Raw genomic sequence first — 24,772 nt, 5'->3', positions numbered from 1 at the left:
TGTGTCTGCACTGAGTAGTGAGAGCACACAGTGCTTTTTTTTTTTTTTTTTTTTTTAGAGTGTAGAGGCACTGTGTACTGGACTTCTTTTTCATCCCCAGGCAGTTAGCTAGTAAGTCTATCCTGCTTTTATTTTTACTGCTGCAGCAGTCCTAAAACTACCTCTACTGCAGGAGTTGCTGCCATATCTACTGGGGTTTTTTTTTGATACCCTATTCTTAATTTGACATCTTTCTTCATTCATCTCAGAATCCTGCTAAAATTGACACATTATTGCAATTCATCCAAATTGAGACAATCTTAACTTCTGTCACAAAAATTAATGTCAATATATTAACACAGAGTGTATAGTAAAATAGGGTGTGGTCCTGCAAGCCTTCATGTGGAAAACTCCCATTAGACTGGAGGGCTTAAAAGATCAAGACCCATCAATTCAGCCTTTCAATAGCATTCTCTCTCCTGTTGTTTAGAAGGAATGTTTGGATTTTGAGAGAGAAACAATGCAAAAAATGCTCAGGCCCAACTCTCCTGCACTTCTCTCTGTGCATGTGCCTGATTGCTGCCTCTTCAGTTTCAGGTTTGTTGCTACTTTTACAAGTAAACACCCTACTGAAGAGCATGAGGAAAGGCATATATGTGAACTCTTCCCAGAGCTGTGGGTGAGATCAATTCAACTGATCTTAAAAAAAAAAAATTGTAATAAATGAAACTGATAAAATGTTGCCAATGAACAAAATAAGCAAATGGAAAAGACTTTTTAGCTAATTTCTTTCATTTACAGGAATCTTAGAAGCAAGTACATTTATTTGTATAATCCTATTTAAATATAGAATTATTGAAGGTACAGCATTTTACAGGAATGTGATTTTTCAAGCCAACAGAGTCCCTGTAACTTCATCCTTAAACAGCATGCCTACTTGCTATTACAGGATTGCCAACCCCAAGCATTCAGAAACCATCAGTCAGGCCCTCAAAAAGCATGAGATAGCCTTAAACATAATAAAATTTGGGTTCTTTTTGGTTTTTGAGTCTTAGGGTTCAAGTTTTCAAGCTTTTCTCCTGAACCATGAGGGCTAGAAACTTACTTTTGAAAAATGAAAGCTGAGAATCTCATATAAATCATTGATTCTAGGACCTGCGGCTTTAAGAAAAACACTGAATATCACAAGACTCCTGATTAGGGTGACCAGATCACCCAAGTCAAATATAGGGGGGGGGAGAGGGCTTGGCAAAAAAAAAACAAAAAAAACACCCTTCCTCCACAAGCGCTGGAGGGAGGCCCAGGAGACACAGGGGAAGCGCGGGGACAGGGTGAGTGAGAGTCCGGCCTGGCCCCGAGCAGGTAGGACTCAGTCAGGCGGTAGGGAGAGTGTAGAGGGGTGGCCCGCGGGGCCAGGCGGCGGCTGTTCTCCCCCCCGGGCAGCGGGACTCGGGAGAAGCCGCTGCTGCAGCTCCCACTGCCGCGGGGGAAGCGGCCGATGGCCAAGCTCGGCGGCTGCGGCTCTGGTTCCCGGGCCCGAACCCCCCGAGCCTGGGCCTGCTGCGGAGACCTAGCAGCGCGCACGCTGCACCCAGCCCCTGGCCAATCACGTCTGGGCTGCTGCCCAGCTAGTGCTATCCCGCGGCGGCCCCGGAGTGGGGGCAGCAGGCCCCAGCCCCCCCATCTCGCTCGGGTCCCGCAGGGGAACGAACGGGCCTGGGCTGCCGATGCCTCCGCCCCAGGGCCGCTGCGGGATTGCACCAGCTGGGCAGCAGCCCAGACGCGACTGGCCAGGGGCTGGGCGCAGTGTGCGCGCCGCTGGATCCCCGCAGCAGGCCCGGGCTCGGGGGGTTCGGGCCCGGGCGCCAGAGCCACAGCCACAGCCGCCGAGCTTGCCATCGGCCGCTTCTTCCCCCTGCGGCAGTGGGAGCTGCAGCAGTGGCTGCTCCCGAGTCCCGCTGCCCAGGGGGGAGAACAGCCGCCGCCTGGCCCCGCGGGCCGCCCCCCTACTCTCCCTACCGCCCGACTGAGTCCTGCCTGCACTGGGGCCAGGCCGGACTCTCACTCACCCCAGCCCCGCGCTTCCCCTGCGTCTCCGGGGCCTCCCTCCAGTGCTTGTGGAGGGAGGAGGAATGGTGAGCCTGGGGAAGAGGCAGGGATTTGGGGAGGGAGCCAATGGGGGGAGGAGGGGGCAGATTCGGGGCGGGGGGGGCGCGAGCACTTCCGGGCTCCGGAGCATTTCCTTGTTTGTCCAGTGTCCCGACCGCACATCGGTCGGGACGCGGGACAAACAAGGAAATATCGGGACAGTCCCGATAAAATCGGGACGTCTGGTCACCCTACTCCTGATAAAATTGCAAGAGTTGGCAACACAGTGTAACGAACAGTGTCTTGCCTCTATGATATAAACTGTATGTGCTATATAAATCTTTGAGTTTAACATATATTGAACTGTACATTTTTCCATCTAAACATTAGCTGTTGAATGGGCTAGCTTTATTAGCATCCCAGTGAATATTCTCTCTCTCAAAAACAGGAAGAAAAAAAAACATGCTGAAAGGCAATCAATGAGGCTAATGAGATTTTATGTGAATCACCCGCTATTTGCATTCCATTAGATCACCTCTTTGATAGAAATAGGGAAAACATTTTATGAAATGCACATCAGGATTGCTGTAAATACTGCAAAGGAGGTGGTGGGGAGCCTAAGAGGCAAGCTAAAACAGAATAAATTCAAGGGTGGGCAAAAAAAACCCCACAATATTTCTTCAAAGTATAAAAAATTAGAAGAAAAAAGTAATGAGGAAAAGCTGTGCATAACCTTGAGACCAAAGAATGAGGCATCAGAGAGAGCAATACAATGAGGCAATCTGGTACCAAATCAGCAATTGACAATATACTATGCAGACTAATAATCTGCATAGCATAGTTTGCAGATTATTAGTGCAATAATCTGCAAACTATGCTATGTTTAGCATAGAAGGGAATGGGGTGGGGGAGGGGAGGGCAGCAGTGAGGTGAGACTGGGGAGGGGCAGAGCTCGGGGGGTGAGGGCAGAAGGGAATGGGGTGGGGGAGGGGAGGGCAGCAGTGAGGTGAGACTGGGGAGGGGCAGGGCTTGGGGAGGTGAGGGCAGAAGGGAGCTGCGTGGGAGAGACAGGGACGCTCTGCTCTGGGGCCCTGGGAGGCGCGCAGGGGCAGCAAATAGGGGCCGGGGGAGGTGCGTGGGGGCGGCAGTTCCTGGCCAATGGGAGCTGCGGAGCCGGCTCTTGGCCCTTGGCTTCCCCTTCGCCTAGGAGCCAGACACGCTTCCCGGGAGACATGCAGAACTGGGCAGGGAGCCTGCCAGCCCTGCTGTGCTGTCAACTGGACTTTTAACGGACTGGTCAGTGGTGCTGATTGGAGCCACCTGGGTCCCTTTTCGACCATCAAAAACCAGACATCTGGTAACCCTGGTGGTCTATGAACTTGGACTACATATGGTGGGAGGGAAGTTGCAATATGTTAAAAAAATGTTTTATTAATTACTGTCCAAATTCCAAGTTCTTTTTCCTTCTCATATTTTCCCCCAATAAATGTGCCACTGTCCCCAGGCCAAGCTTCTCCCCAGCTCCAAAACGTGTTGCCATGCCCAGTCTTTTGCACAAAGGTTCATTTTTTAAAAGAGGTTAGTTAGCAAACAAACAGAAAAGTAGTCTTTTCACTTAATCCTTGGCCCCAAGCTTCAGGGCCATCCCTCCCAGGGGTCTCTGGCTCTCCAGCTCCTGGCAGCTTCCCAGCATCAGTTAGCTGAGGCTCTCCTCTCTTCTTGGAGCAACAGATCCAGGGCTGCTTCCAGCCCTCTTTAATTGGCTGAATTGGGCTCACCTTCTCTGGTTCAGGGCAATGGGCTTAGTTGATTCACAGGGACCAGCCATTCTGTGACACCCATCTTGTGGAATATAATATGATAGCTTAAAAATCGCAATGTGCCTATTGAGTTTTAATAACACTGTGGGTATAAGGATCACTCCACTAGTATGACTATGAATTGACTTAAAAACAAAAGTACTAGTAGTAAACATTAATTATGGTAAAGTGCAAAAGGCCCCAGGTATGATTGGGTCTCCATTGTTCTGGCTATTCTATAAATATAGGTAAGAGACAATCCATGACCCACAGGATTTACAATCTAATGCCCCAGTCCTGTAAAGATTTACATGCATTCTTAACTTTATACTTTATACTTAACTTGACTTGTCCCAGGACTACCCACAGTGAGTAAAATTAACTATGTGTATAAGTCTTTGTAGGATTGGGGCTTTTGTAAAGGCACAGCTCAGTGCAACAAAATAAGTCTACTTACCGGATTGCAGGTTGGGAACTTGCCGTGGTTATTTAACTGCATCACAACAAGATGGGGGGAGGGGAGGAAACTCCCACTGACTAAAACAGGAAGTAAGGGAGGGGTGGATCCTGGCTCCATCCTACAATACTCTGGGTACCCTATCATAACCACTTTGCTCCAAAGGCCTATAAGACACAAAACCAGTGAAGACGTTTGGGGATCGAACTTACAAGCAAATGAATATGTTGAAGAATTGTTTTTGGTTTTAAATGAAGAGTAAAGGTAGGGCGAAGCATGGCTGTCTTGGGGAAGTTAGTAAGAGTAAAGGAGTTAGTAAGACTAAGGGAGAAAGGAAAAAGAAAAAGATAGGTAGAGGGATGGTCACAGTCCATCACCTGCTTTGCCACCATCAGCATAGGATATGCTGTGGAAGACTCTTTCTCGTTATGTTAAAGGAAAAAATAGTATGAGTTCTATTGTCTCTTTTGCTAACAAAAGTTGGTATGGGTTCAGAAAGAGGTAATACCCTACTGACCCCACATTTATTTACTTGGATTTTTTTTACAAACTAATGTTCTGGACACCTGTGATGACTTTTAAAAATACACTAATAAAATAATCAGTAATAATGACACAAAAATGAATGGAAGAGCGAGAAGATTGTAGGACAAAACACAGACTTCCAGAAACATACCTGAAACCCTGGGCTAATAGGCTGGGAAAAGCCCTGAGAGCCTTTGGACTGAAAGAAATTTAGTTAATTTATGCTGTAGGTACTATTTCCATACTTTATCACACAAGCTTTATGCCCATCTAACTGCCCTCAAAAGGGGGAACTATGCAAAAATAAGGGGGTTAGTTAAACAGAAGTTAAAAAGTACAGTGACTAAAGTGAAATCCCAGCAAGCTGCATGGGCACTTTTTAAAGACACTATAATAGAGGCCCAACTTCAATGTATACCCCAAATTAAGAAACACAGTAAAAGAACTAAAAAAGAGCCACCGTGGCTTAACAACCATGTAAAAGAAGCAGTGAGAGATAAAAAGACTTCCTTTAAAAAGTGGAAGTCAAATCCTAGTGAGGCAAATAGAAAGGAGCATAAACGCTGCCAAATTAAGTGCTGCAAGAATGTAATAAGAAAAGCCAAAGAAGAGTTTGAAGAACGGCTAGCCAAAAACTCCAAAGGTAATAACAAAATGTTTTTTAAGTATATCAGAAGCAGGAAGCCTGCTAAACAACCAGTGGGGCCCCTTGATGATCGAGATACAAAAGGAGCGCTTAAAGATGATAAAGTCATTGCGGAGAAACTAAATGGATTCTTTGCTTCAGTCTTCACGGCTGAGGATGTTAGGGAGATTCCCAAACCTGAGCAGGCTTTTGTAGGTGACAGATCTGAGGAACTGTCACAGATTGAAGTGTCACTAGAGGAGGTTTTGGAATTAATTGATAAACTTAACATTAACAAGTCACTGGGACCAGATGGCATTCACCCAAGAGTTCTGAAAGAACTCAAATGTGAAGTTGCGGAACTATTAACTAAGGTTTGTAACCTGTCCTTTAAATCGGCTTCTGTACCCAATGACTGGAAGTTAGCTAATGTAACGCCAATATTTAAAAAGAGCTGTAGAGGTGATCCCGGCTATTACAGACCGGTAAGTCTAATGTCGGTACCGGGCAAATTAGTCGAAACAATAGTTAAGAATAAAATTGTCAGACACATGGAAAAACATAAACTGTTGAGCAATAGTCAACATGGTTTCTGTAAAGGGAAATCGTGTCTTACTAATCTATTAGAGTTCTTTGAAGGGGTCAACAAACATGTGGACAAGGGGGATCCAGTGGACATAGTGTACTTAGATTTCCAGAAAGCCTTTGACAAGGTCCCTCACCAAAGGCTCTTACGTAAATTAAGTTGTCATGGGATAAAAGGGAAGGTCCTTTCATGGATTGAGAACTGGTTAAAAGACCGGGAACAAAGGGTAGGAATTAATGGTAAATTCTCAGAATGGAGAGGGGTAACTAGTGGTGTTCCCCAAGGGTCAGTGCTCGGACCAATCCTATTCAACTTATTTATAAATGATCTGGAGAAAGGGGTAAACAGTGAGGTGGCAGTTTGCAGATGATACTAAACTGCTCAAGATAGTTAAGACCAAAGCAGACTGTGATGAACTTCAAAAAGATCTCACAAAACTAAGTGATTGGGCAACAAAATGGCAAATGAAATTTAATGTGGATAAATGTAAAGTAATGCACATTGGAAAAAATAACCCCAACTATACATACAATATGATGGGGGCTAATTTAGCTACAAGTCAGGAAAAAGATCTTGGAGTCATCGTGGATAGTTCTCTGAAGATGTCCGCACAGTGTGCAGAGGCAGTCAAAAAAGCAAACAGGATGTTAGGGATCATTAAAAAGGGGATAGAGAATAAGACTGAGAATATATTATTGACCTTATATAAATCGATGGTACGCCCACATCTCGAATACTGCGTACAGATGTGGTCTCCTCATCTAAAAAAAGATATACTGGCACTAGAAAAGGTTCAGAAAAGGGCAACTAAAATGATTAGGGATTTGGAACGGGTCCCATATGAGGAGAGATTAAAGAGGCTAGGACTCTTCAGCTTGGAAAAGAGGAGACTAAGGGGGGATATGATAGAGGTATATAAAAACATGAGTGATGTGGAGAAAGTGGATAAGGAAAAGTTATTTACTTATTCCTATAATACAAGAACTAGTGGGTCACCAAATGAAATTAATAGGCAGCAGGTTTAAAACAAATACAAGGAAGTTCTTCTTCACGCAGCGCACAGTCAACTTGTGGAACTCCTTACCTGAAGAGGTTGTGAAGGCTAGGACTATAACAGCATTTAAAAGAGAACTGGATAAATTCATGGTGGTTAAGTCCATTAATGGCTATTAGTCAGGATGGGTAAGGAATGGTGTCCCTAGCTTCTGTTTGTCAGAGGATGGAGATGGATGGCAGGAGAGAGATCACTTGATCATTGCCTGTTGTCCACTCCCTCTGGGGCACCTGGCATTGGCCACAGTCGGTAGACAGGATACTGGGCTAGATGGACCTTTGGTCTGACCCAGTACGGCCGTTCTTATGTTCTTATGTTCCCTTTTGCAACCATCTAACTAGTTGAGTGTATTACAGAAGTGCTGTTTGTGACTCCATAGTTAAAGGTGAGTTGTTCTGCATAATTTACATGTACTCTTTGAGTGCAGAATGAAATTTCTAAGAATTTACAAATAAATGTCTGTTTATGAGTTAAAATTATTTTTTTAAACATGCCCCTTATGAAATTTAAGCATTTATTGATTTCTTTGACCCTATTGACACTATGCAATAAACATACAATTATGATTAAGGCATTTTAACCTTCATGATCTTAGATTAGATTAAACTGATTGTTAAAGATAGAATAGTTTTCGCTTATGCTTTTTCCTCAAGGCAACAATACAAGGCTGAGTTAAGGTTCTGTGGGTGTTTTAATTGTATTTCCATACCTTAATGTTTAGCTTTCTTTAACCTGAACTGTGAATTTCTTGGTTTTGTAGTGCTTGTTTCTGGGATATTTACAAAATTGTTGTAATGTATTTAACCATTACATTATTGATGTACTGTATGCATGTACTCTCAGCCTGATTTCATTTTAACACAGATATTTTTATCTCAGATTTATAAGTATAATTTATTGCATGATTTTTATTTTCTATCCTTTGTCAGTAGGTGTGATCAGGGAGAGTAGGGATGTATGGCAGCTCCCCATAGCCTATAATCGGGAAGTCATGGGTGTGTGGTGGCCCCAATCCTCCTAATGTGTGATGGGGAAGAGTGGTGTTGCATGGTGGCCTCTCCCAGTGTGTGATGCCAGAAGGGAGAGTTGTGTGGTGGCCTCCCACAGCATGTGACTAGGGAGGGGTGTTTAGTGGCCTCCACTAGTGTGTGATGAGGGAGGGTGACCAGATAGCAAGTGTAAAAAATCAGGATGGGGGTGGGGGGTAATAGGTGCCTATATAAGAAAAAGCCCCCAAAATTAGGACTGTCCCTATAAAATTGGGACATCTGGTCACCCTAGGGAGGACAGGAGTGTGAAGTGGCCTTTCCTCATGTGTTATTGGGAGGGGAGTGTGGCAGTTTCCCCAGTGTGATGTGGGGGAGAGGATGGGTGTGTAGAGGCTTCTCCCACTGTATGATAGGGACGGGATGGGTTTGTGGTGACCTCCCTCAGTGTGTGATTACAAAGGGGTGTGTAGCAGTTCTCCCCCAGCCTGTGTGGTGGGGAGGGAGAGGAGGGTGTGTGGTGGCCTCCCCCAGCCTGTGTGATGGGGATGGGCGGTGGGGCATGCAGCAGCCGCCCCCCCGTGATGCCGGAGGGAGGGCTACCGTGTGGTGGCCTCCCCACTGTCTGTGTGCTGCCGGGGGGAGGGGTGTGTGGTGGCCTCCCCAGTCTGTGTGCTGCCGGGGGGAGGGGCGTGCAGCACCCCCCCGTGGGTGACCGGGAGGGAGGGGTGCGGCTGCGGGGAATTTCCTTGTGCGGACGCAGGAGAGAACAACACACGCCAGACGGCGGTGGGGTGTGAGCAGGGCGCTGCCGGTTGCTGAGCAATGTAAGCGGGGTGCCCCCTCCCCTTTCCTCCCCCGGAGCCGCCCGCCCCCCGTCCCCGCCCCGCCATGCCGGACCAGATCTCCGTGTCGGAATTCGTGTCCGAGACCAATGAGGATTACAAGTCGCCCACCGCCTCCAACTTCACCACGCGGATGGCTCAGTGCAGGAACACGGTGGCGGCCATCGAGGAGGTGAGAGCCGGGGGCAGCTCGGGCGGGGAGGGGCTGCAGCGCCCCTCCGGCCTGGCGCCGCGCTCTGCTTGCCGCGGCGGGGAACAAGGCGCTCGCCGCTGCCTGCTCGGACTGCCTGGGGAAGCGCCCTTCGGCCGCTCGGAGAAGGGAGCGCCGGGCTGGCCCGGGGCTTACCTCCTCCCTGGACCTCCCTCCGCCGGCGGGGGGGCGCTGTGGCTGCCTCCCCCAGCTCCCAAGGGCTCGGTTCCCCTTCGCCGGCGCGGGGAGAGGGGCTGTGGCTCTTTCTCCCCCAGCCCCCAGAGGCCCAGCCCCCTTCCTCGGCATGGGGACTGTGGCTGTGTCCCCCACACTCCCGGGGCCAGGGGGCTGTGTCCCCCTCAGCCTGCCATACAGGGCCTTTTACCTCTCCTCCCCCCGGGTGTGTCTGGCTGCATCCCCCAGCGGTTTGCAACACCCCTGGGGAGGAGAGCTGTGTCTGTCTCATGGAGGGAGGTTTTTTGTTAAAGAAATTTGAAATTCCTCTAGCAAAATCCTTCCTCACCTGAGGGAGACCGTAAAAATTGAGGAGGGAGTCTTTCCCCTCCCCATTCAAAGGAGATTCGGGACAGGTCTGAGTTAGAACCCATCCTGTCTCTTGTTGTCCCGTGGGTAACAAAATAAAGCGTTTCTGCATATTTTGATTGTAGTAGCAGCCTCTCTGAACTAACTTGTGAACAAAATAATCTCGTTTGGTATGTAGAGTAATTTGTTCCATCAATTGATATACTGTGTGTCTATTTGGTTTTGCTTATTTTGCAGTATGCTTATGTTAAAAAATCAATTAAATTTTTAAACAAAAATCTTGAGAATCACTAGGTTTGAAGTGCTCCCCCACAAAAAATGCCACACGCTATCAATTATATAAGTATCTTAAATATGTGACCAAAACAGAGCATGTGTTGTTTAAATGCCTTTTTCAAGATTTTCCTGTTTTGCCAGTCCCTAAACCCTTGACTTTGAATTCAAAATAATTTGCATGGAAGGAATTACTGTTTTGCTCCTGAAGTAATTTTGTCCTCCACACAAACTTACTCTTAAACGCCTGTATTTAATTATACCTTTTAAAGCAGGTTTTAAGGTTAGCAATTAAATATCAATGGCAATGTTTTTCAGAATATTTAATTAATATATGGAGATATCCTATCTCCTAGAACTGGAAGGGACCCTGAAAGGTCATCGAGTCCAGCCCCCTGCCTTCACTAGCAGGACCAAGTATTGATTTTGCCCCAGATCCGTAAGTGGCCCCGTCAAGGATTGAACTCACAACCCTGGGTTTAGCAGGCCAATGCTCAAACCACTGAGCTATCCCTCCCCCATTTATACATGTGAAGACCTTCTTTTCTGCCGAAATTTACTAAACACAAATGAACAGTGAAATTATTTAGGTCTAAAGCAAGTTACTGTAAATAGTGTTGTCAGATCTCCTGATTTTATCACAAGTCTCATGATATTTTATTTATATATTTTTAAAAGCCAGATCTTTTGGTACTATATGATTATGTGAGAATCTCAACTGTAAATTTTTTAAAGAGTGAATTTTTAGCCTTCCCAATTGTTGAGGAAAAAACTTGAAAATGTGAACCCTTAAAGATAAGAAGGCAAGTAAAAAGAATTCAACATATATTATTTTTTAAAAAGTCATGATTTTTAAGACAATCTCAGGTGTCGGGCGTCCCAAATTCATGACTTTAGCATGTGTAGTTGGCGGTACTGATGTACTCATTTTTGTCGGGGGGGGGGGGGTGTCTGAAGAGAATGAACTAACGATGTTCTTGAAAACTTCACTGTTACTTACAATCAGGAGAATACAGCACATATAAACTTGAACATGTTTGGTTCCTGTCTTATTTAATCTGACTATCAGCTGTTTGTTTTGAGGTCAGACCAATGTTATATTGCTGGTTGGTTTCAAAGAAACACAATCAGTATGTTATATCTCAATTTGCATCTTTAGCGGTTGCAGGTATGTGACAAATCTTTTTTTAGAAAAACCTGGCAAAATGGCCATGAAAACTTACTAGCTCAGGCAAAAAATGTGCTCATCTATTCTGTATGATAATGATAATGAATACAATCAATATTTTACATGTCTGTCAAAAATACTTAGCTAGGGTGAGTAGAATTTTACAAGTCTGCATTAGAGGTTTTATTGGCAGTCACTCTGCTTATTCACTGTCATTAATTTCTTTAGCAATTTTGGCAAAACATCAGCAATAGGTTGTTCCTACTGAGATCCTGAAATTATTTAATTAAATGGAGTACTCCGTTAAAAAAATTAAATGGAGTACTCCTTTAAAAAAAGTCTCAAGAATTAAAGGACATTATTCATAGGTTTAAATCTATAAAATCTGGGTTCATATTCAATTTTTTGATATTCACATCCTTCATGCTTGGTGGTCTATTGGTTTTTCAGGTTAAAGATGTTGCTTTGGTAAAAAGCTGTCTATACGTTGCCTAATAGAGAAAACAACACTTTTTTCTAGAGGTTTGATAGAAGCTAGTATATCAGCTTGACGCAAAAGAACGCTTAGTAAAGCTTATAGTTGAAAAGGTAAAGTAAATGTGACAAATGTGTTCTGATTGCACTAACACAGATACCACAGATTTGAAACCTCAGTATATGTTTTCAGTGTGTAATGTGCTAACTAAACTACAACATAAAGTATGGTACTAAAATCTAGGAAATCTGGTTATGTACCTGTGTAAAGTTTAAGAATGTAGTGTTTGAAATGGGGGATGGTAAAAGGAATACTGTTCAGACTACTGGGTAGTGTTTGGATTTCAGCTAATAAATGGACATGAAAGAACTAGTTTGCTAACTGAACACTTACAGAACTGGTGGATTGTAGAATAGTTGTGATTCCATCTTAGTCTTATCTGCTAATTATCTGATTTTAAACTTCATTAATGACTGAGCCTTCCCTTTAAAAGTGTCTTCTGAAGGTGAGGTGGGAGCAGTTTTCTAGCTTCTGCCAGTGAGTAGATCAGAAAAAATGCTGGACAGTTTGCAGAAATCATTAAACTGAAAGACTGCTCCCCTTTTTACTTCCCTCCCGGACTATTTGTACTGTGTTGTTTGAGTACCAGAATCTGATCAGTGTTTGCTGCTGCTAGTAGAAAGAGAATCAGGAAAGGTCTGTTCTTGGAACAGACAAAAATGTCAGTATTGTTGTACAAGATACGTGATTCCACCATTTCTGCAATTTTTTCATTCTTAGGACGCTGTCCTGAGAGGTGCTGAGCATCTGCAGCTCCCATTGAAATGAATTTGCAAGTGTGCAGAACTGCTGAGGATCAGGCACTTTATATCATACTTTCTAATCTTTGCATATGTAGTAATAAGTAAGTTTAAACAAGTTTCAAATTAGTGTCTGCTAGCTCAGCTCAGGGTCATATGTTTGGGGGAGGGGATGTTCAAAATCAGTAATCTAGTTTAAAAAAAGATTAACATTTGTAAGCTTACTATTTCTAGTATAGGTTCCAGATGCCCATATTGTAGCAGGGCCTACAAATGTGAAATGACTTTTTAATGCTGTGCACATTGAGTAGCAAAAGCCTGACTTTACCATTGCTTTTGCTAAAAACACGTTTTTCTTTTTTACATTGTGACTTAAATAATAATAATAAAAAAGACCCATAAACTGTAGTGAATTCTGTGAGATGCCACTAATCATGGGGGTCATGAAAAATTTTAGAAATTGTTATTCCATAAACTCATTTAGTGATGGCTGGAATCCATGTATGTGTTTTGTGAATGGATTGAAGAAAAAGTTGTATAGTAAAGGCTGGTACTGAAATCCGTAAGAACCGAATACTTATTTTTTTATTATTTATTATGGTAGTGCCTAGGGACCAAGTGAGAACCGGGCCCCATTGTGCTAGGGGCTTTACACACAGAACAGTAGATAGTCCCTGCTCCAGAAAGCTTTCAATCTAAATGAGTGCAGTAAGTGCTCCAAGTGCAAGGCGTACTTCTTCAACCTTGCTTTCTCTAATTTATAAACATGTAGCAACATGCACATCACTAACAAACAAACAAAACCCTACCAAAACAAAATACTCTACTGCACATACAATTCTCCTCCTGGGGAGAGGATGAGAGAATAGTCCACACGTGGTAGTTGTTAATTACGTCATTTAATGCGCAGCTGGAAGATGCTCAGATACTGTGTGATGAGCACAGTAAAAAAAACTATAGAAAACAAGTAGACAGAACAAACTGAGGGTAGAGAAAAGGAGCATAACACATAAGCAGTGAACAATGTGAGGTGGCAAATGTTACATCAGTTACATGGATTTTTATTTAAAAAATAAAATTTATGGTTGTGTGTGCATGCATACACAAATTCCTGGATCGTGGAATTTAAAATCTGAGAAATTAGCATGGTAAACACTGCATAAAAGGCAGAATTACAAGCCATGATTTATCTATGATAGGAGTGTCCTATTTCATAGAGTGCAGAATATTTTAATTAATTTTATTTTTGTTTCTTTAAATCTCTTGTTGGATTATTGCTGATGGACTATATGAATTAAAGAAATGAGTTTTAGCGGTGGCTGGTTGTATCAAGCCCCTACGTCCACTTTAGCCTCAGAACTAAAATTAAATAATGGTGTGGGTATTGATTTTTTTCTTATCTCCACCATTTCCTCTTAAAGTTTGGTTCTAGTCTAAAAATGGCATTGTGGAGATTCCATGATTATTGTGTCTCAATGATTCCATAACTGCCAGCCCCGCAACCTCACCCTGGGTGCTCTCAGTCACAATATGTTTTTTTTCCTTGTTATCCCGCATAATAAAGGTTTTGCAGACCAAAATTGAGTTGTAATGTCTGAATTGTATGATCTATGGCAACCCCACTGCTTTCAGTGGGTTTGGAGAGGTGTAACTGATTGAAACTTGGCAAATAACAGTAATGCACAAAAAGGAATAGAATTCAGGTTGCTTTCTCTTAGCTGTTGAAGCTTTGGATGACTAATAAAAAAGCAGTAAAAATTTGTCAGTAAAGAGAAATGACTCTGAATACACATGCAATATCTTTATGTTTATTTTTATTTGTAAGCTCTTTGGAGCGGGGACTGGAAACCTGTCTTTTTATATCTCTGTGAAGTACCTACACACTTTTGGGAGCTGTATAAATAATCTGAGTGAGAAGGAGCCATTTTCTACTATTGTCCAGAGTATAAGAATACTTGCATCTCTTGATGCATTGTGGAAAATTTTAAAACCTTAATTTTTGTAATATTTAGTTTTTAATAAAAACATATTTGCGCACACTATGCTTTTCCTTTCAAAACATACTTGTGCATTTTCTCCCCTTATTACTGGATATAGCTTCATAAATTCATCATATTTTTAAATGCTTCTCTTCTGTAGTTAAACCTCTGACATTGTCATCTGACGTTGCTGGGGAAAATCATCATGATACAAACAGGAATATGTCTTCAAATAGCAGTGTTTATTTTGGGGGCAGGAAGTCACAAAGGAATAAGCTGGAGTAGTGTATGAAGTCTTCTGGCTAAATTCTAGGACTTCAGCTGGAGCTGTGTCAGAGGACGGAATTTAGCCCTTAAATATGGACTGAAAACCTTTTGTAGTGTGGAGGATGTTTTAGGTAGTTAAACTTAATAGGTCATCTAGGTTCACTATGAAACTTGTTTTGGTGGGACATTGTCCCACCAGTGATACTAAACGCTCCACCATCAACCTTACCATCTCTGTCTCTCCCCCTCTCATCCCCTCGAAGCCCCCAAAAGTAGGGAGGTGTATAATTTCCAGAGAATCATGCTGCAACGTGATTCAGCCCATCCCCATCTCTCTTGCGACTTCTCAGTGGCAGAATTAGCTTTTCTAGACTCAATATATTTTTTGTTTTCAACTAACATGAGCAGATGTCTAATTCTTCATCTTCATTTTTCTCTTCTTTCTCTTCCTACCATGTTGTTATTAGTGGTAGTATTAATGGGAGCCCTAGTCATTGACAAGGACTCCATTGTGCTATGCACTGTATAAACATAGAACAAAAAGTCAGTTGCTGCCCCAAAGAGCTTACAGTCTAAGTGTAAGACAGGAGACAGCAGATGGATACAAACAGATGGGTGAATCCAAGGAAATAATGAGTCAACGAGAGTTGACATCTCAAAAGTGAGTGAGGGATGATAGGTGGGGTGGGGATGAGAGTTGAAAGTGAAGACAAATAGCTTCTGTTTGATGTGATAAAGAAGGGGGAGCCAGTCAGGGGATGTGAAGAGAGGGGTGACATGGTCAAAGTGACGAGCTAGAAAAATGATCTTTGTAGCAGCACTCTGAATAGATGTGAGTGGGGTAAGGTTGCATTTGTCAAGGCTGGAGAAAAGGATTTTGTAATTGAGAATCAAGATGAGGAGAGTCTGGATGAGAGTTTTTAGTTGTTTAGATGGATAGGAAAGGCCACATCTTAGAGATGTTATGCAAAAAAAATCTGCAACATTTAGCCTGGATGTGAGGACCTAAAAAGAAGTCTGAGTCGAAGATGATGCCCAGGTTGCAGGTCAGAGTGACAGACAGGCTGATGGTGTTATCTAGAGTAATTGAGAAAGGCGGTAGTGAGGAGGGATTGGGAAAGCTAAAACACAGCTTTTAATCTATGTTGCACTTGAGCTGATGGCTAGACTCTTACAGGGAGATGTCAGAGAGACAGGCTGAGATATTAATTTGTACAGGAGACCGGTCTGGAGTAGTGAGGTAGACCTGTGAGTTGTCAGTACAGAGATGGTAGTTGAATCTGTGTTTGCACATGAGGTTGTCCACAGATGAGGTTGTTGAGGGAGAAGAGATGGGGATCAAGGACAGAGCCCTTAAGGAACCTCCACAGAAAGTTTGAGGGGGATTGGGAGGATCCTTTGAAGAACATGGCTGAAGAAGCAGTTAGGGAGGTAGGGATACCTAGGAGAGGACAGAGTCACAGAAGCCAAGTAAGAACAAGGTTTCAAGAAGAAGATAGTAATTGACTGTTTCAAAGGTGGTTGACAGGTGAAGGAGGTTAAGGATGGAGTACTGGTTCTGATCTTTGGCTAGGTGAGAATGGTTTCAGTGGCATTTAAGGGTCAAAAACTGGATTGGACAGGGTCTAGGATGGAATTGGGCGAGAGAGACTCCAGATAGTGATTGTAGAGAGCATGTTCAATTATCTTCGAGATAGGGCAGTGGTTGAAGAGGAAAATTGTGGGGGTGTGAGAGGTTTTAAAAAAAAAAAAGAGTAAGGAAGTGGATGAGAGTGTGTGTGAGAGAAATCAGGAGATGTGGTGGGATCACTGGGAAAGTGGCGGGGGTCAGAGGAGAGAAGAAGAGAGTTGTAGGATGGCAAGGGGAGAAGGAAGGCAAGCTGAGGGGAGGGGAAACGTCATATAATATTTTATCAGTTTTATTTTGGAAGTAATTGGTGAGATCCTTGGCAGAGAGAGAAATGGAAGCAGGAGGAGGGGAGGGTTTGAGGAGTGAGTCAAAGGTGGTGAAAAGGGAGCTGGGATTGTGAGCGTGGGATTCAGTTAATTTGAGTAGTAGAGTTATTTAGCTAGCAAGATGGCAGAACTGGAGGAGAAGAGAGAGAATTTGTAGAAGAGGAAGGCAGCCTGGTCACAAGACTTCTGCCAGAGACTTTCCGTAACACTAGAGTAAGCAGCTGAAGCAGATGTTGGGGATGAGTCAGGGCAGAGGGTTGATAGGGCGAAACTTGCACTGGAAGAGAGAGGCAAAAGAGACAAAGGTGGAGGAGAGTGAAGTATGGAGAGAATCAACACCCACGTTAAGAGAGGAGTGAGCTGTGAGCACGAGAAGTCATCAACACTGATGGGACTGGAAGTCATGGAAAAGCAGAATGCAGGTGTATGAGACTGGGGATGGGGTGGGGAGCTGACGGTTGATGCTGAAAGAGACCAGGTGGTTGTTAGATAAGGGAAACTTGCTATAGAGAGAAAATAGAGCAATGCTCGGTGGAGACCAAAGTTAAGAGATTGGCCCTTTTGGTGAGTGGGAGAGTTGAACCAAGGCTGGAGGTGAAATGAAGAGATGAGAGTGAGGAAATGTGCAGCTAAGGAGTCTGATGGGTCACCAGCATGGAAATTGAAGACTCTGTGGATGAGTGTGGGAGAATGTGAGAAGAGAGGGCCAAGATTGAAATTGAAGATAGAGGCTGATGGGGTGGAGTTGGATGGACAGTGGATGACAGCAACTTGGAGGAGGAGAGACAAATTTGAAGCAGTGCTCTTCAGAAGAGGAGAAAGAGTGGGAAGAGGGGGTGTAACAGGGTCCATATCTGCCCCGTCATCTTCCCTGCAGAAATGGCACAGACTCCACCAAGTGTGCTCTCAGTGAAACTTTATTTCAATTCAATTCCCCTTCACGAATATCACCACATTTCCCCCTATTTACAATATTTACTGAGCTTTAGGCTCTCCTGGCAGAACCTCAGGGGAACAGAGTCTCCCTACTCTGAGGCTGCTGTATGACTAGACTCAGCTAGCCCTGTTCCTCCTTCTCTCTTTCCCCCGGCACTTCCTTTCTGTGCCTCTTTTATCAGCCCTTGGCTGATGGGGGCCAATTGAGTTCTTATCCCACCCAGCCCACCAGCCTGATCATATAATTACCTGCAATCAGCTTTTCTTGGGGCACTAAGTGACCCGATTGCAGACTCAATTCCTGTTCCTCCAGAACCTTCTTTTAAGGTTCTGGCTTCATTTCCCCCCACACCTCTTTATCCATGCACACCCCGTCCGTGACCCCACAAAGTCATGAGACTTCGTCAACCTCCTCCTGGCACTGGCCAAAGTAAGCATCTATAACACCAGGAGGAGGATGCTGAATGAGCGGATGTTCTGCGACTGTGAGGCCTATTGCCGTTCCTCCCTTGGCTCATGTATCTGGGCAGAGTTCCTCTGGGTGGCATCCGCTGGCTCCCTAGACACCTTTGAGGAGCAGTGGGTGCTGTCCGGGGTTCTCTGCTTGGTGTCCTGCTCTGGATCCCTGATTTTGTACCTGTGACCCTCACTCCTGACCGTTATTCCTCAGTTGTCCCCTGTAATTGTTTGATTCCCGGGTCCAGTAGCTCTTCCCCTTAGGCTGGGGGTGGGGGCTTTCAGATGCGAGCAAGCTTGTGCCTGCCTGCCTCATGGCTTTTTGATAGGTACTCACTCCCTGCACTCTGTCACAGGGGGAGAGAGGGGTTGGAAGCTTCAGGAACAGCAGAGAAGTTCAATATACACATCACAGTGTGATCCAGTTTGAGGAGTGTGAGAGAGGGCAGTTATAGGAGCAGTGTCAGATAAAGGGACCCAGATCTCTGTGAGAGCCAAGAGCTGGAGAGAGCAAGGTATGAATCGTGGATGGTTGTGATCTTTTAGAGATGGAGGGGACATTCCAGAGCCAGCAAGAGAAGGGTAGGAGGGAGCAGGGAAGGAGGAGGATGGGTGTGAGGTTAGGAATGCGGATATGAGAGGGGTGGAGATAGTGGCAGGAACAGGTGTGGGAGATGGAGATTGGGGACAGAGGGAGGGCCAGGATTGGGCCACATGTCAGCAGAGGTGAGGAGAAGTAGGCAGAGGAGGGCGTGGATGTGGCATCTGGATTTGGGCTAGTGGGAAGATGGGGGAGAAAGAGGAGCAGATAGAGCTGGTGGGAAATGTAGAGGTTGGTAATAAGGATGGAGAAATGGAGCCAGAGGAGGACAGATGCTAAAATGCAAAAAGGGGGTGTGGTGGGAGCCAGATGTGAGTGGCAGATGGACAGGGTTACTAAAAAGAAAAACAGAGTAGGAAAAGTGCTGTGAAGGTGCACTTGCAACAGTTTCCCCTACTACGCAGCTAGAGGTTCTTCATTTGCTAGTTTTCCCCATTTGCCTTTTCAGTGATAGATACAAGGGACCAAATTCTGCCTCGGAATTAGTGGGTACCATTCCTTTGAGGTCATGGACGTTGCGCCTGATTTGATCTTCTGCGAGTGCCAAATGCTAGAAACATTAGCAGCTTTAATTATCATGATTAATGTGGGTACTGCATGTAGTAAACGAGGCGGGGACAGCACAATATATTGTCTGACAGAAGTAGAGAAGTAAAAATCATTCAGTGTAAGGTTTGGAATGAAGGCAATGTAGCACGGTGAAACAAGGCCCCAAATTAAATGACCATCCAAAAATTACATTAAAAGTACACTGTGCGCTTGACTTTGGAACCAAAAGTTAAAGAAATGCCAGACTTAAGGTTGCCCATGCAACCTTTTTATTAACATGGGCAAAACAATGTATTTTCCCCTAACCTTTCCTTGGAAATAAATTACCCATTTTTGCTGAAATTTTCCAAAAAATTGAGCCTGAGGCAGACACAAAGCATGGAAAACTTCAGCCCAAATGGCTTAAATTTGGCAAAGTTATAAGTAACTGAAAACAGGGGCTTATGATGGGTAGTGTCCTTCAACCTTAAGTACTAGTGTCATTGTCTGTGCTGAATATAATACAATTTTGTGTCCAGACCACTGTAACTGATATCATAATCTGCATCATGATATTTGTATTATAATTGTTTTATATCTAATGTCTGATGACATATCATGCAAGCTTTGCACTAATGTTTTATGATTGAACATAACCAGTTTAGGGAACTGTTTTGTTTGTTTGTTTTTTAAATCTATTTTCTGGGAGCTGACTGTGCTTGGCCTTCCTCAAAAATGTGAGGAAATTAGATGGCCCTGCCCTCAGACTTCACCTTTTATTATATTTGTATATTACAGATTAATTCTGGAGATTTAAAAAGTAGTTATTTTTAGGAGACAGTGGCAAGGGTCCTTAAGATTATTTTTTAATTACACTTCCTGATCTTAGAAGTAGGAGAATAAGGGGGTCGGGAGTATGAGTTGCAGGAGGGATTGAGGGGCATGCAGGGGAATCAGGATTCAGGGAGAGTGCTTGAAGGAGGGTGCAGTGAAACTTCAGATGCAGAAGGGAGGCTGAGGGAGTACGGGGTAATAGGTGGCACAGGGAAAATGCAAAGGAAACTATACTGGAAAGGGAGGGAAAATTTGGGATTTGTGCAGGGGCCAGGAGACCGTGGTGGAACATGGAGGGAGAAAGTGAGTGGGTGAGAAGACTTGGTGTGGGAGGGAGGGAGATAGGGAAGGGAGAGAGAAAGTATAGTGATAGGGGAGGGAAATGAAAAGAGAGAGAATAGCAGCTCCTCATCCCAAGGTATAGGAGAGGGCAATGAGAACCAGTGAGGAGGCTACCTTTCATTTATTCAGAGTGGGAGGTTGAGGAGGGAGTTGGCCAGACTTTAACTGGTGTGTATATTTGAAAATTATTTTATTTGGGGGGGACAGACATTGACTTATTGGCAGAGAAGTGGAGATGTGTCAATATAAATTAAATAGGTGTGTGGCATTGGAGGTTGGATAAGTGGTGCTGGACTTTTTCATCCAGACTAGTAGACTTTGGCCTAGTCTACGCTATAGAGGTAGGTCGACATAAGGCAACTTATGTTGACCTAAATATGTAAGTGTCTACAGTAGAATGGTGCTCCTGCTGATGTAAGTCGCCAACTACATCAACCTAATAACTCTTCCTCTGTGAGAGATGTAGCACTTAGGTCGATGTATTTAGGGGTGACGCAGTGTTTGTGTAGACACTGAATTACTTACATCAGTGTTTTTCAACCACTGTTCCGCGGCACACTAGTGTGCCGCGAGATGTTGCCTGGTGTGCCGTGGGAAAAAAATATTAAACCATGCTTGAATGTCGGAACTGGTTACTAAAATTTTTGAATCCCACCACTGATGTTAAGGACTATAAATAGCTCAGAATATCAGCTTTGTGTTCAGCCAAACAGGCCCAGGTTGCGCACTGAATAAAGTATTTTATAATTTTTCATATTTCTGTTTACTTACTATTTCATAATAAAGTAATTATAAAATACTTTCTTTGTGTTTATTTGATTCCTATTCAAGAGAATTACTTTATATATAGTCAATATAGGCACAGAGTTAAATTTTTTAACATTTTCTAATGGTGGTGTGCCTCGTGATTTTTTTCATGAAACAAGTGTGCCTTTGCCCAAAAAAAGGTTGAAAAACACTGACTTACATCACCTGTTGGCTGATAGCCCAGAGCACTGCCACCGAGACCGATAGCTCGGATCTCTTCTGCTGCTTCCTGGTGAGGGATTGGGGAGGAAGGAGAGCCCAAGCCTGGCAGTTGCCGGGGCTTGGGCTCTCCTCCCCCCTCTTCAGGAGGTGGCTGGGCTTAGGCTCTCCTTCTCCTTGCCCCAATTCCTCACTGGGAGGTGTCAGTGGGGCTCCTGGCTGTCAGCCCTGGCAGCGGACCTCACAGCAGCTCTCCCCCTGCTGTGGGCTGACCACCTGAGCCCTAGAGAATCAGTTTCACAGCAGGGAGCCTACAAGCTGTGAAATTGATTTTTCATAAGAATGGCCATACTGGGTCAGACCGAAGGTCCATCTAGCCCAGTATCCTGTCTTCCAACAGTGGCCAATGCCAGGTGCTTCAGAGGGAATGAACAGCAGATAATCATCAAGTGATCCATCCCCTGTCACCCATTCCCAGCTTCTGGCAAACAGAGGCTAGGGACACCATCGCTGCCCATCCTGGCTAATAGCCATTGATGGACCTGTCCTCCATGAATTTATCTACTTCTTTTTTGAACCTTGGCATAGTCTTGGCCTTCACAACATCCTCTGGCAAAGAGTGCCACAGGTTGACTGTGCGTTGTGTGAAGAAATACTTCCTTTTGTTTGTTTTAAACGTGCAGCCTATTAATTTCATTTGGTGGCCCCTAGTTCTTGTGTTATGAGAAGGAGTAAATAGCACTTCCTTATTTACTTTCTCCACACCAGTCATGATTTTATAGACCTCTTTCATATCCCCCCTTAGTCGTCTCTTTTCCAAGCTGAAAAGTCCCAGTTTTATTAATCTCTTTTCATACGGAAGCTGTTCCATACCCCTGATTATTTTTGTTGCCCTTTTCTGAACCTTTTCCAATTCCAATATATCTTTTTTTGAGATGGGGCGACCACATCTACACGCAGTATTCAAGATGTGGGCGTACCATGGATTTATATAGTGGCAATCTGATATTTTCTGTCTTATTATCTGTCCTTTTCTTAATGATTCCCAACATTCTATTAGCTTTTTTGACTGCCACTGCACATTGAGTGGATGTTTTCAGAGAACTATCCATAAATGATTCCACAATCTCTTTCTTGAGTTGTAACAGCTAATTTAGACCCCATCATTTTATATGTATAGTTGGGATTATGTTTTCCAATGTGCTTACTTTGCATTTATCAACATTGGCCAATAAAATGGCAGATGAAATTCAGTCACCCAGTTTTGAGAGATCCTTCTGTGGCTCTTCGCAGTCTGCCTTAACTATCTTGAGTAGTTTTGTATCATCTGCAAATTTTGTCACCTCACTGTTTACCCCTTTTTCCAGATCATTTATGGATATGTTGAATAGGACTGGTCCCAGTACAGACCCGTAGGGGACACCACTATTTATCTCTCTCCATTCTGAAAACTGACCTTTTATTCCTACCCTTTGTTTCCTATCTTTTAACCAGTTAGTGATCCCTGAGAGGACCTTCCTTCTTATCCCATGACAGCCTACTTTGCTTGAGAGCCTTTGGTGAGGGACCTTGTCAAAGGCTTTCTGAAAATCTAAGCACACTATACCCACTGGATTCCCCCTTGTACATATGCTTGTTGACTTCTCCCCACCCCCCCAAAGAATTCTAGTAGATTGGTGAGGCATGATTTCCCTTTTAAAAAAAGCATGTTGACTCTTCCTTAACAAATCATGTTCATCTATGTATCTGATAATTCTGTCCTTTACTATAGTTTCAACCAATTTTCCTGGTATTGAAGTTAGGCTTACTGGCCTGTAATTGCAAGGATCACCTCTGAAGCCTTTTTAAAAAATTCGCGTCACATTAGCTATCCTCCAGTCATCTGGTACAGAAGCCGATTTAAATGGTAGATTATATACCACAGTTAGTAGTTCTGCAATTTCACATTTGAATTCCTTCAGAACTACTGGGTGAATGCCATCTGGTGCTGGTGACTTTTTACTATTTAGTTTATCAATTTCTTCTAAAACCTCCTCTAATGACACCTCAATCTGGGACAGTTTCTCAAAAGAACGGCTCAGGTTTGGGAATCTCCCTGATATCCTCAGCTGTGAAGACCAATGCAAAGAATTCATTTAGTTTCTCTGCAATGGCCTTATCATTCTGGAGTGCTCCTGTAGCATCTCGATCGTCCAGTGGCCCCACTGGTTGTTTAGCTGGCTTCCTGCTTCTGATGTACTTAAACATTTTTTTGCTATTACTTTTTGAGTCTTTGGCTAGCTGTTCTTAAAATTCTTTTTTGGCCTTCCCAATTATATTTTTACACTTCATTTGCCAGGATTTATGCTCCTTTCTATTTTCTTCACTAGGATTTAACTTCCACTTTTTAAAGGATGCCTTTTTGCCTCTCACTGTTTCTTTTACTTTGTTGTTTAGCGACAGTGGCACTTTTTTGGTTCTCTTACTATGTTTTTTAATTTGGGGTATACATTTAAGTTGAGCCTCTATTATGATGTCTTCAAAAAGTTTCTATGCAGCTTGCAGGGATTTTACTTTTTGCACTGTACCTTTTAGTTTCTGTTTAATTAACTTCCTCGTTTTTGTGTAGTTCCGTTTTCTGAAATTAAATGCTACTGTGGTGGGCTGCTGTGGTATTTTCCATGTCACAGGGATGTTAAATTTAATTATATTATGGTCACTATTACTAAGCGGTCCAGCTATATTCTCCTCTTGGAGCTGATCCTGTGCTCCTCTTAGGACTAAGGCCTTGGCTACACTTGCGAGTTGCAGCGCTGTAAAGCCGCCCCCAGCGCTGTAACTCACTCCCCGTCCACACTGGCAAGGCATTTGCAGCGCTGTATCTCCGTGGTTGCAGCGCTGCATGTACTCCACCTCTCCGAGAGGAATAGCGAGTGCAGCGCTGCCGCTGCAGCGCTGCGGCGCCAGTGTGGCCGCCCAATGCGCTGTGAATGGCCTCCAGAATTATTCGGCAGTATCCCACAATGCCTGTTCTAGCCACTCTGGTCATCAGTTCAAACTCTACTGCCCTGGCCTCAGGTAACCAACCATGTGACCGACCCTTTACGTTCCCCGGGAATTTTAAAAATCCCCTTCCTGTTTGCTCATCCCGGCGTGGCGTGGAGTGCTATCAGCAAATCTTTCCAGGTAACCATGCCTCCACGCGCCAAGCGAGCCCCAGCATGGAGCAATGGCGAGTTGCTGGACCTCATCAGTGTTTGGGGGGAGGAAGCTGTACAGTCCCAGCTGCGCTCCAGCCGTAGGAATTACGATACCTTCGGGAAGGTATCAAAGGACATGATGGAAAGGGGCCATGACCGGGACCCCCTGCAGTGCAGGATTAAAGTGAAGGAGCTGCGGAGTGCCTACCGCAAAGCCCGCGATGCAAACGGCCGCTCGGGTGCTCCCCCCGCGACCTGCCGATTCTACAAAGAGCTGGATGCGATACTTGGGGTTAACCCCACCTCCACTCCGAGCACCACCATGGACACTTCAG

At 44.2% G+C, this 24,772-nt stretch overlaps 1 protein-coding gene across 2 annotated transcripts in view; it reads left to right on the top strand.

Annotated features, from left to right (window-relative positions):
* Window positions 1-8,990: 8,990 nt before the first annotated feature.
* The window catches only part of ASAP2 (ArfGAP with SH3 domain, ankyrin repeat and PH domain 2), a 177,623-nt gene continuing 161,841 nt past the window's right edge, over window positions 8,991-24,772 (top strand). For both annotated transcript variants that reach the window (XM_065400691.1, XM_065400690.1), the window contains exon 1: window positions 8,991-9,116. In XM_065400691.1, the coding sequence (XP_065256763.1) occupies window positions 8,991-9,116 (126 nt within the window). The remainder of the gene's footprint in view (window positions 9,117-24,772) is intronic.

This window comes from Emys orbicularis, chromosome 3 (genome assembly GCF_028017835.1).
Source record: "Emys orbicularis isolate rEmyOrb1 chromosome 3, rEmyOrb1.hap1, whole genome shotgun sequence".
NCBI classification, from domain to species: domain Eukaryota; kingdom Metazoa; phylum Chordata; order Testudines; family Emydidae; genus Emys; species Emys orbicularis.
Note: the sequence above shows the minus strand (reverse complement) of the source record. Positions and strands in the feature narration are given on the sequence as shown.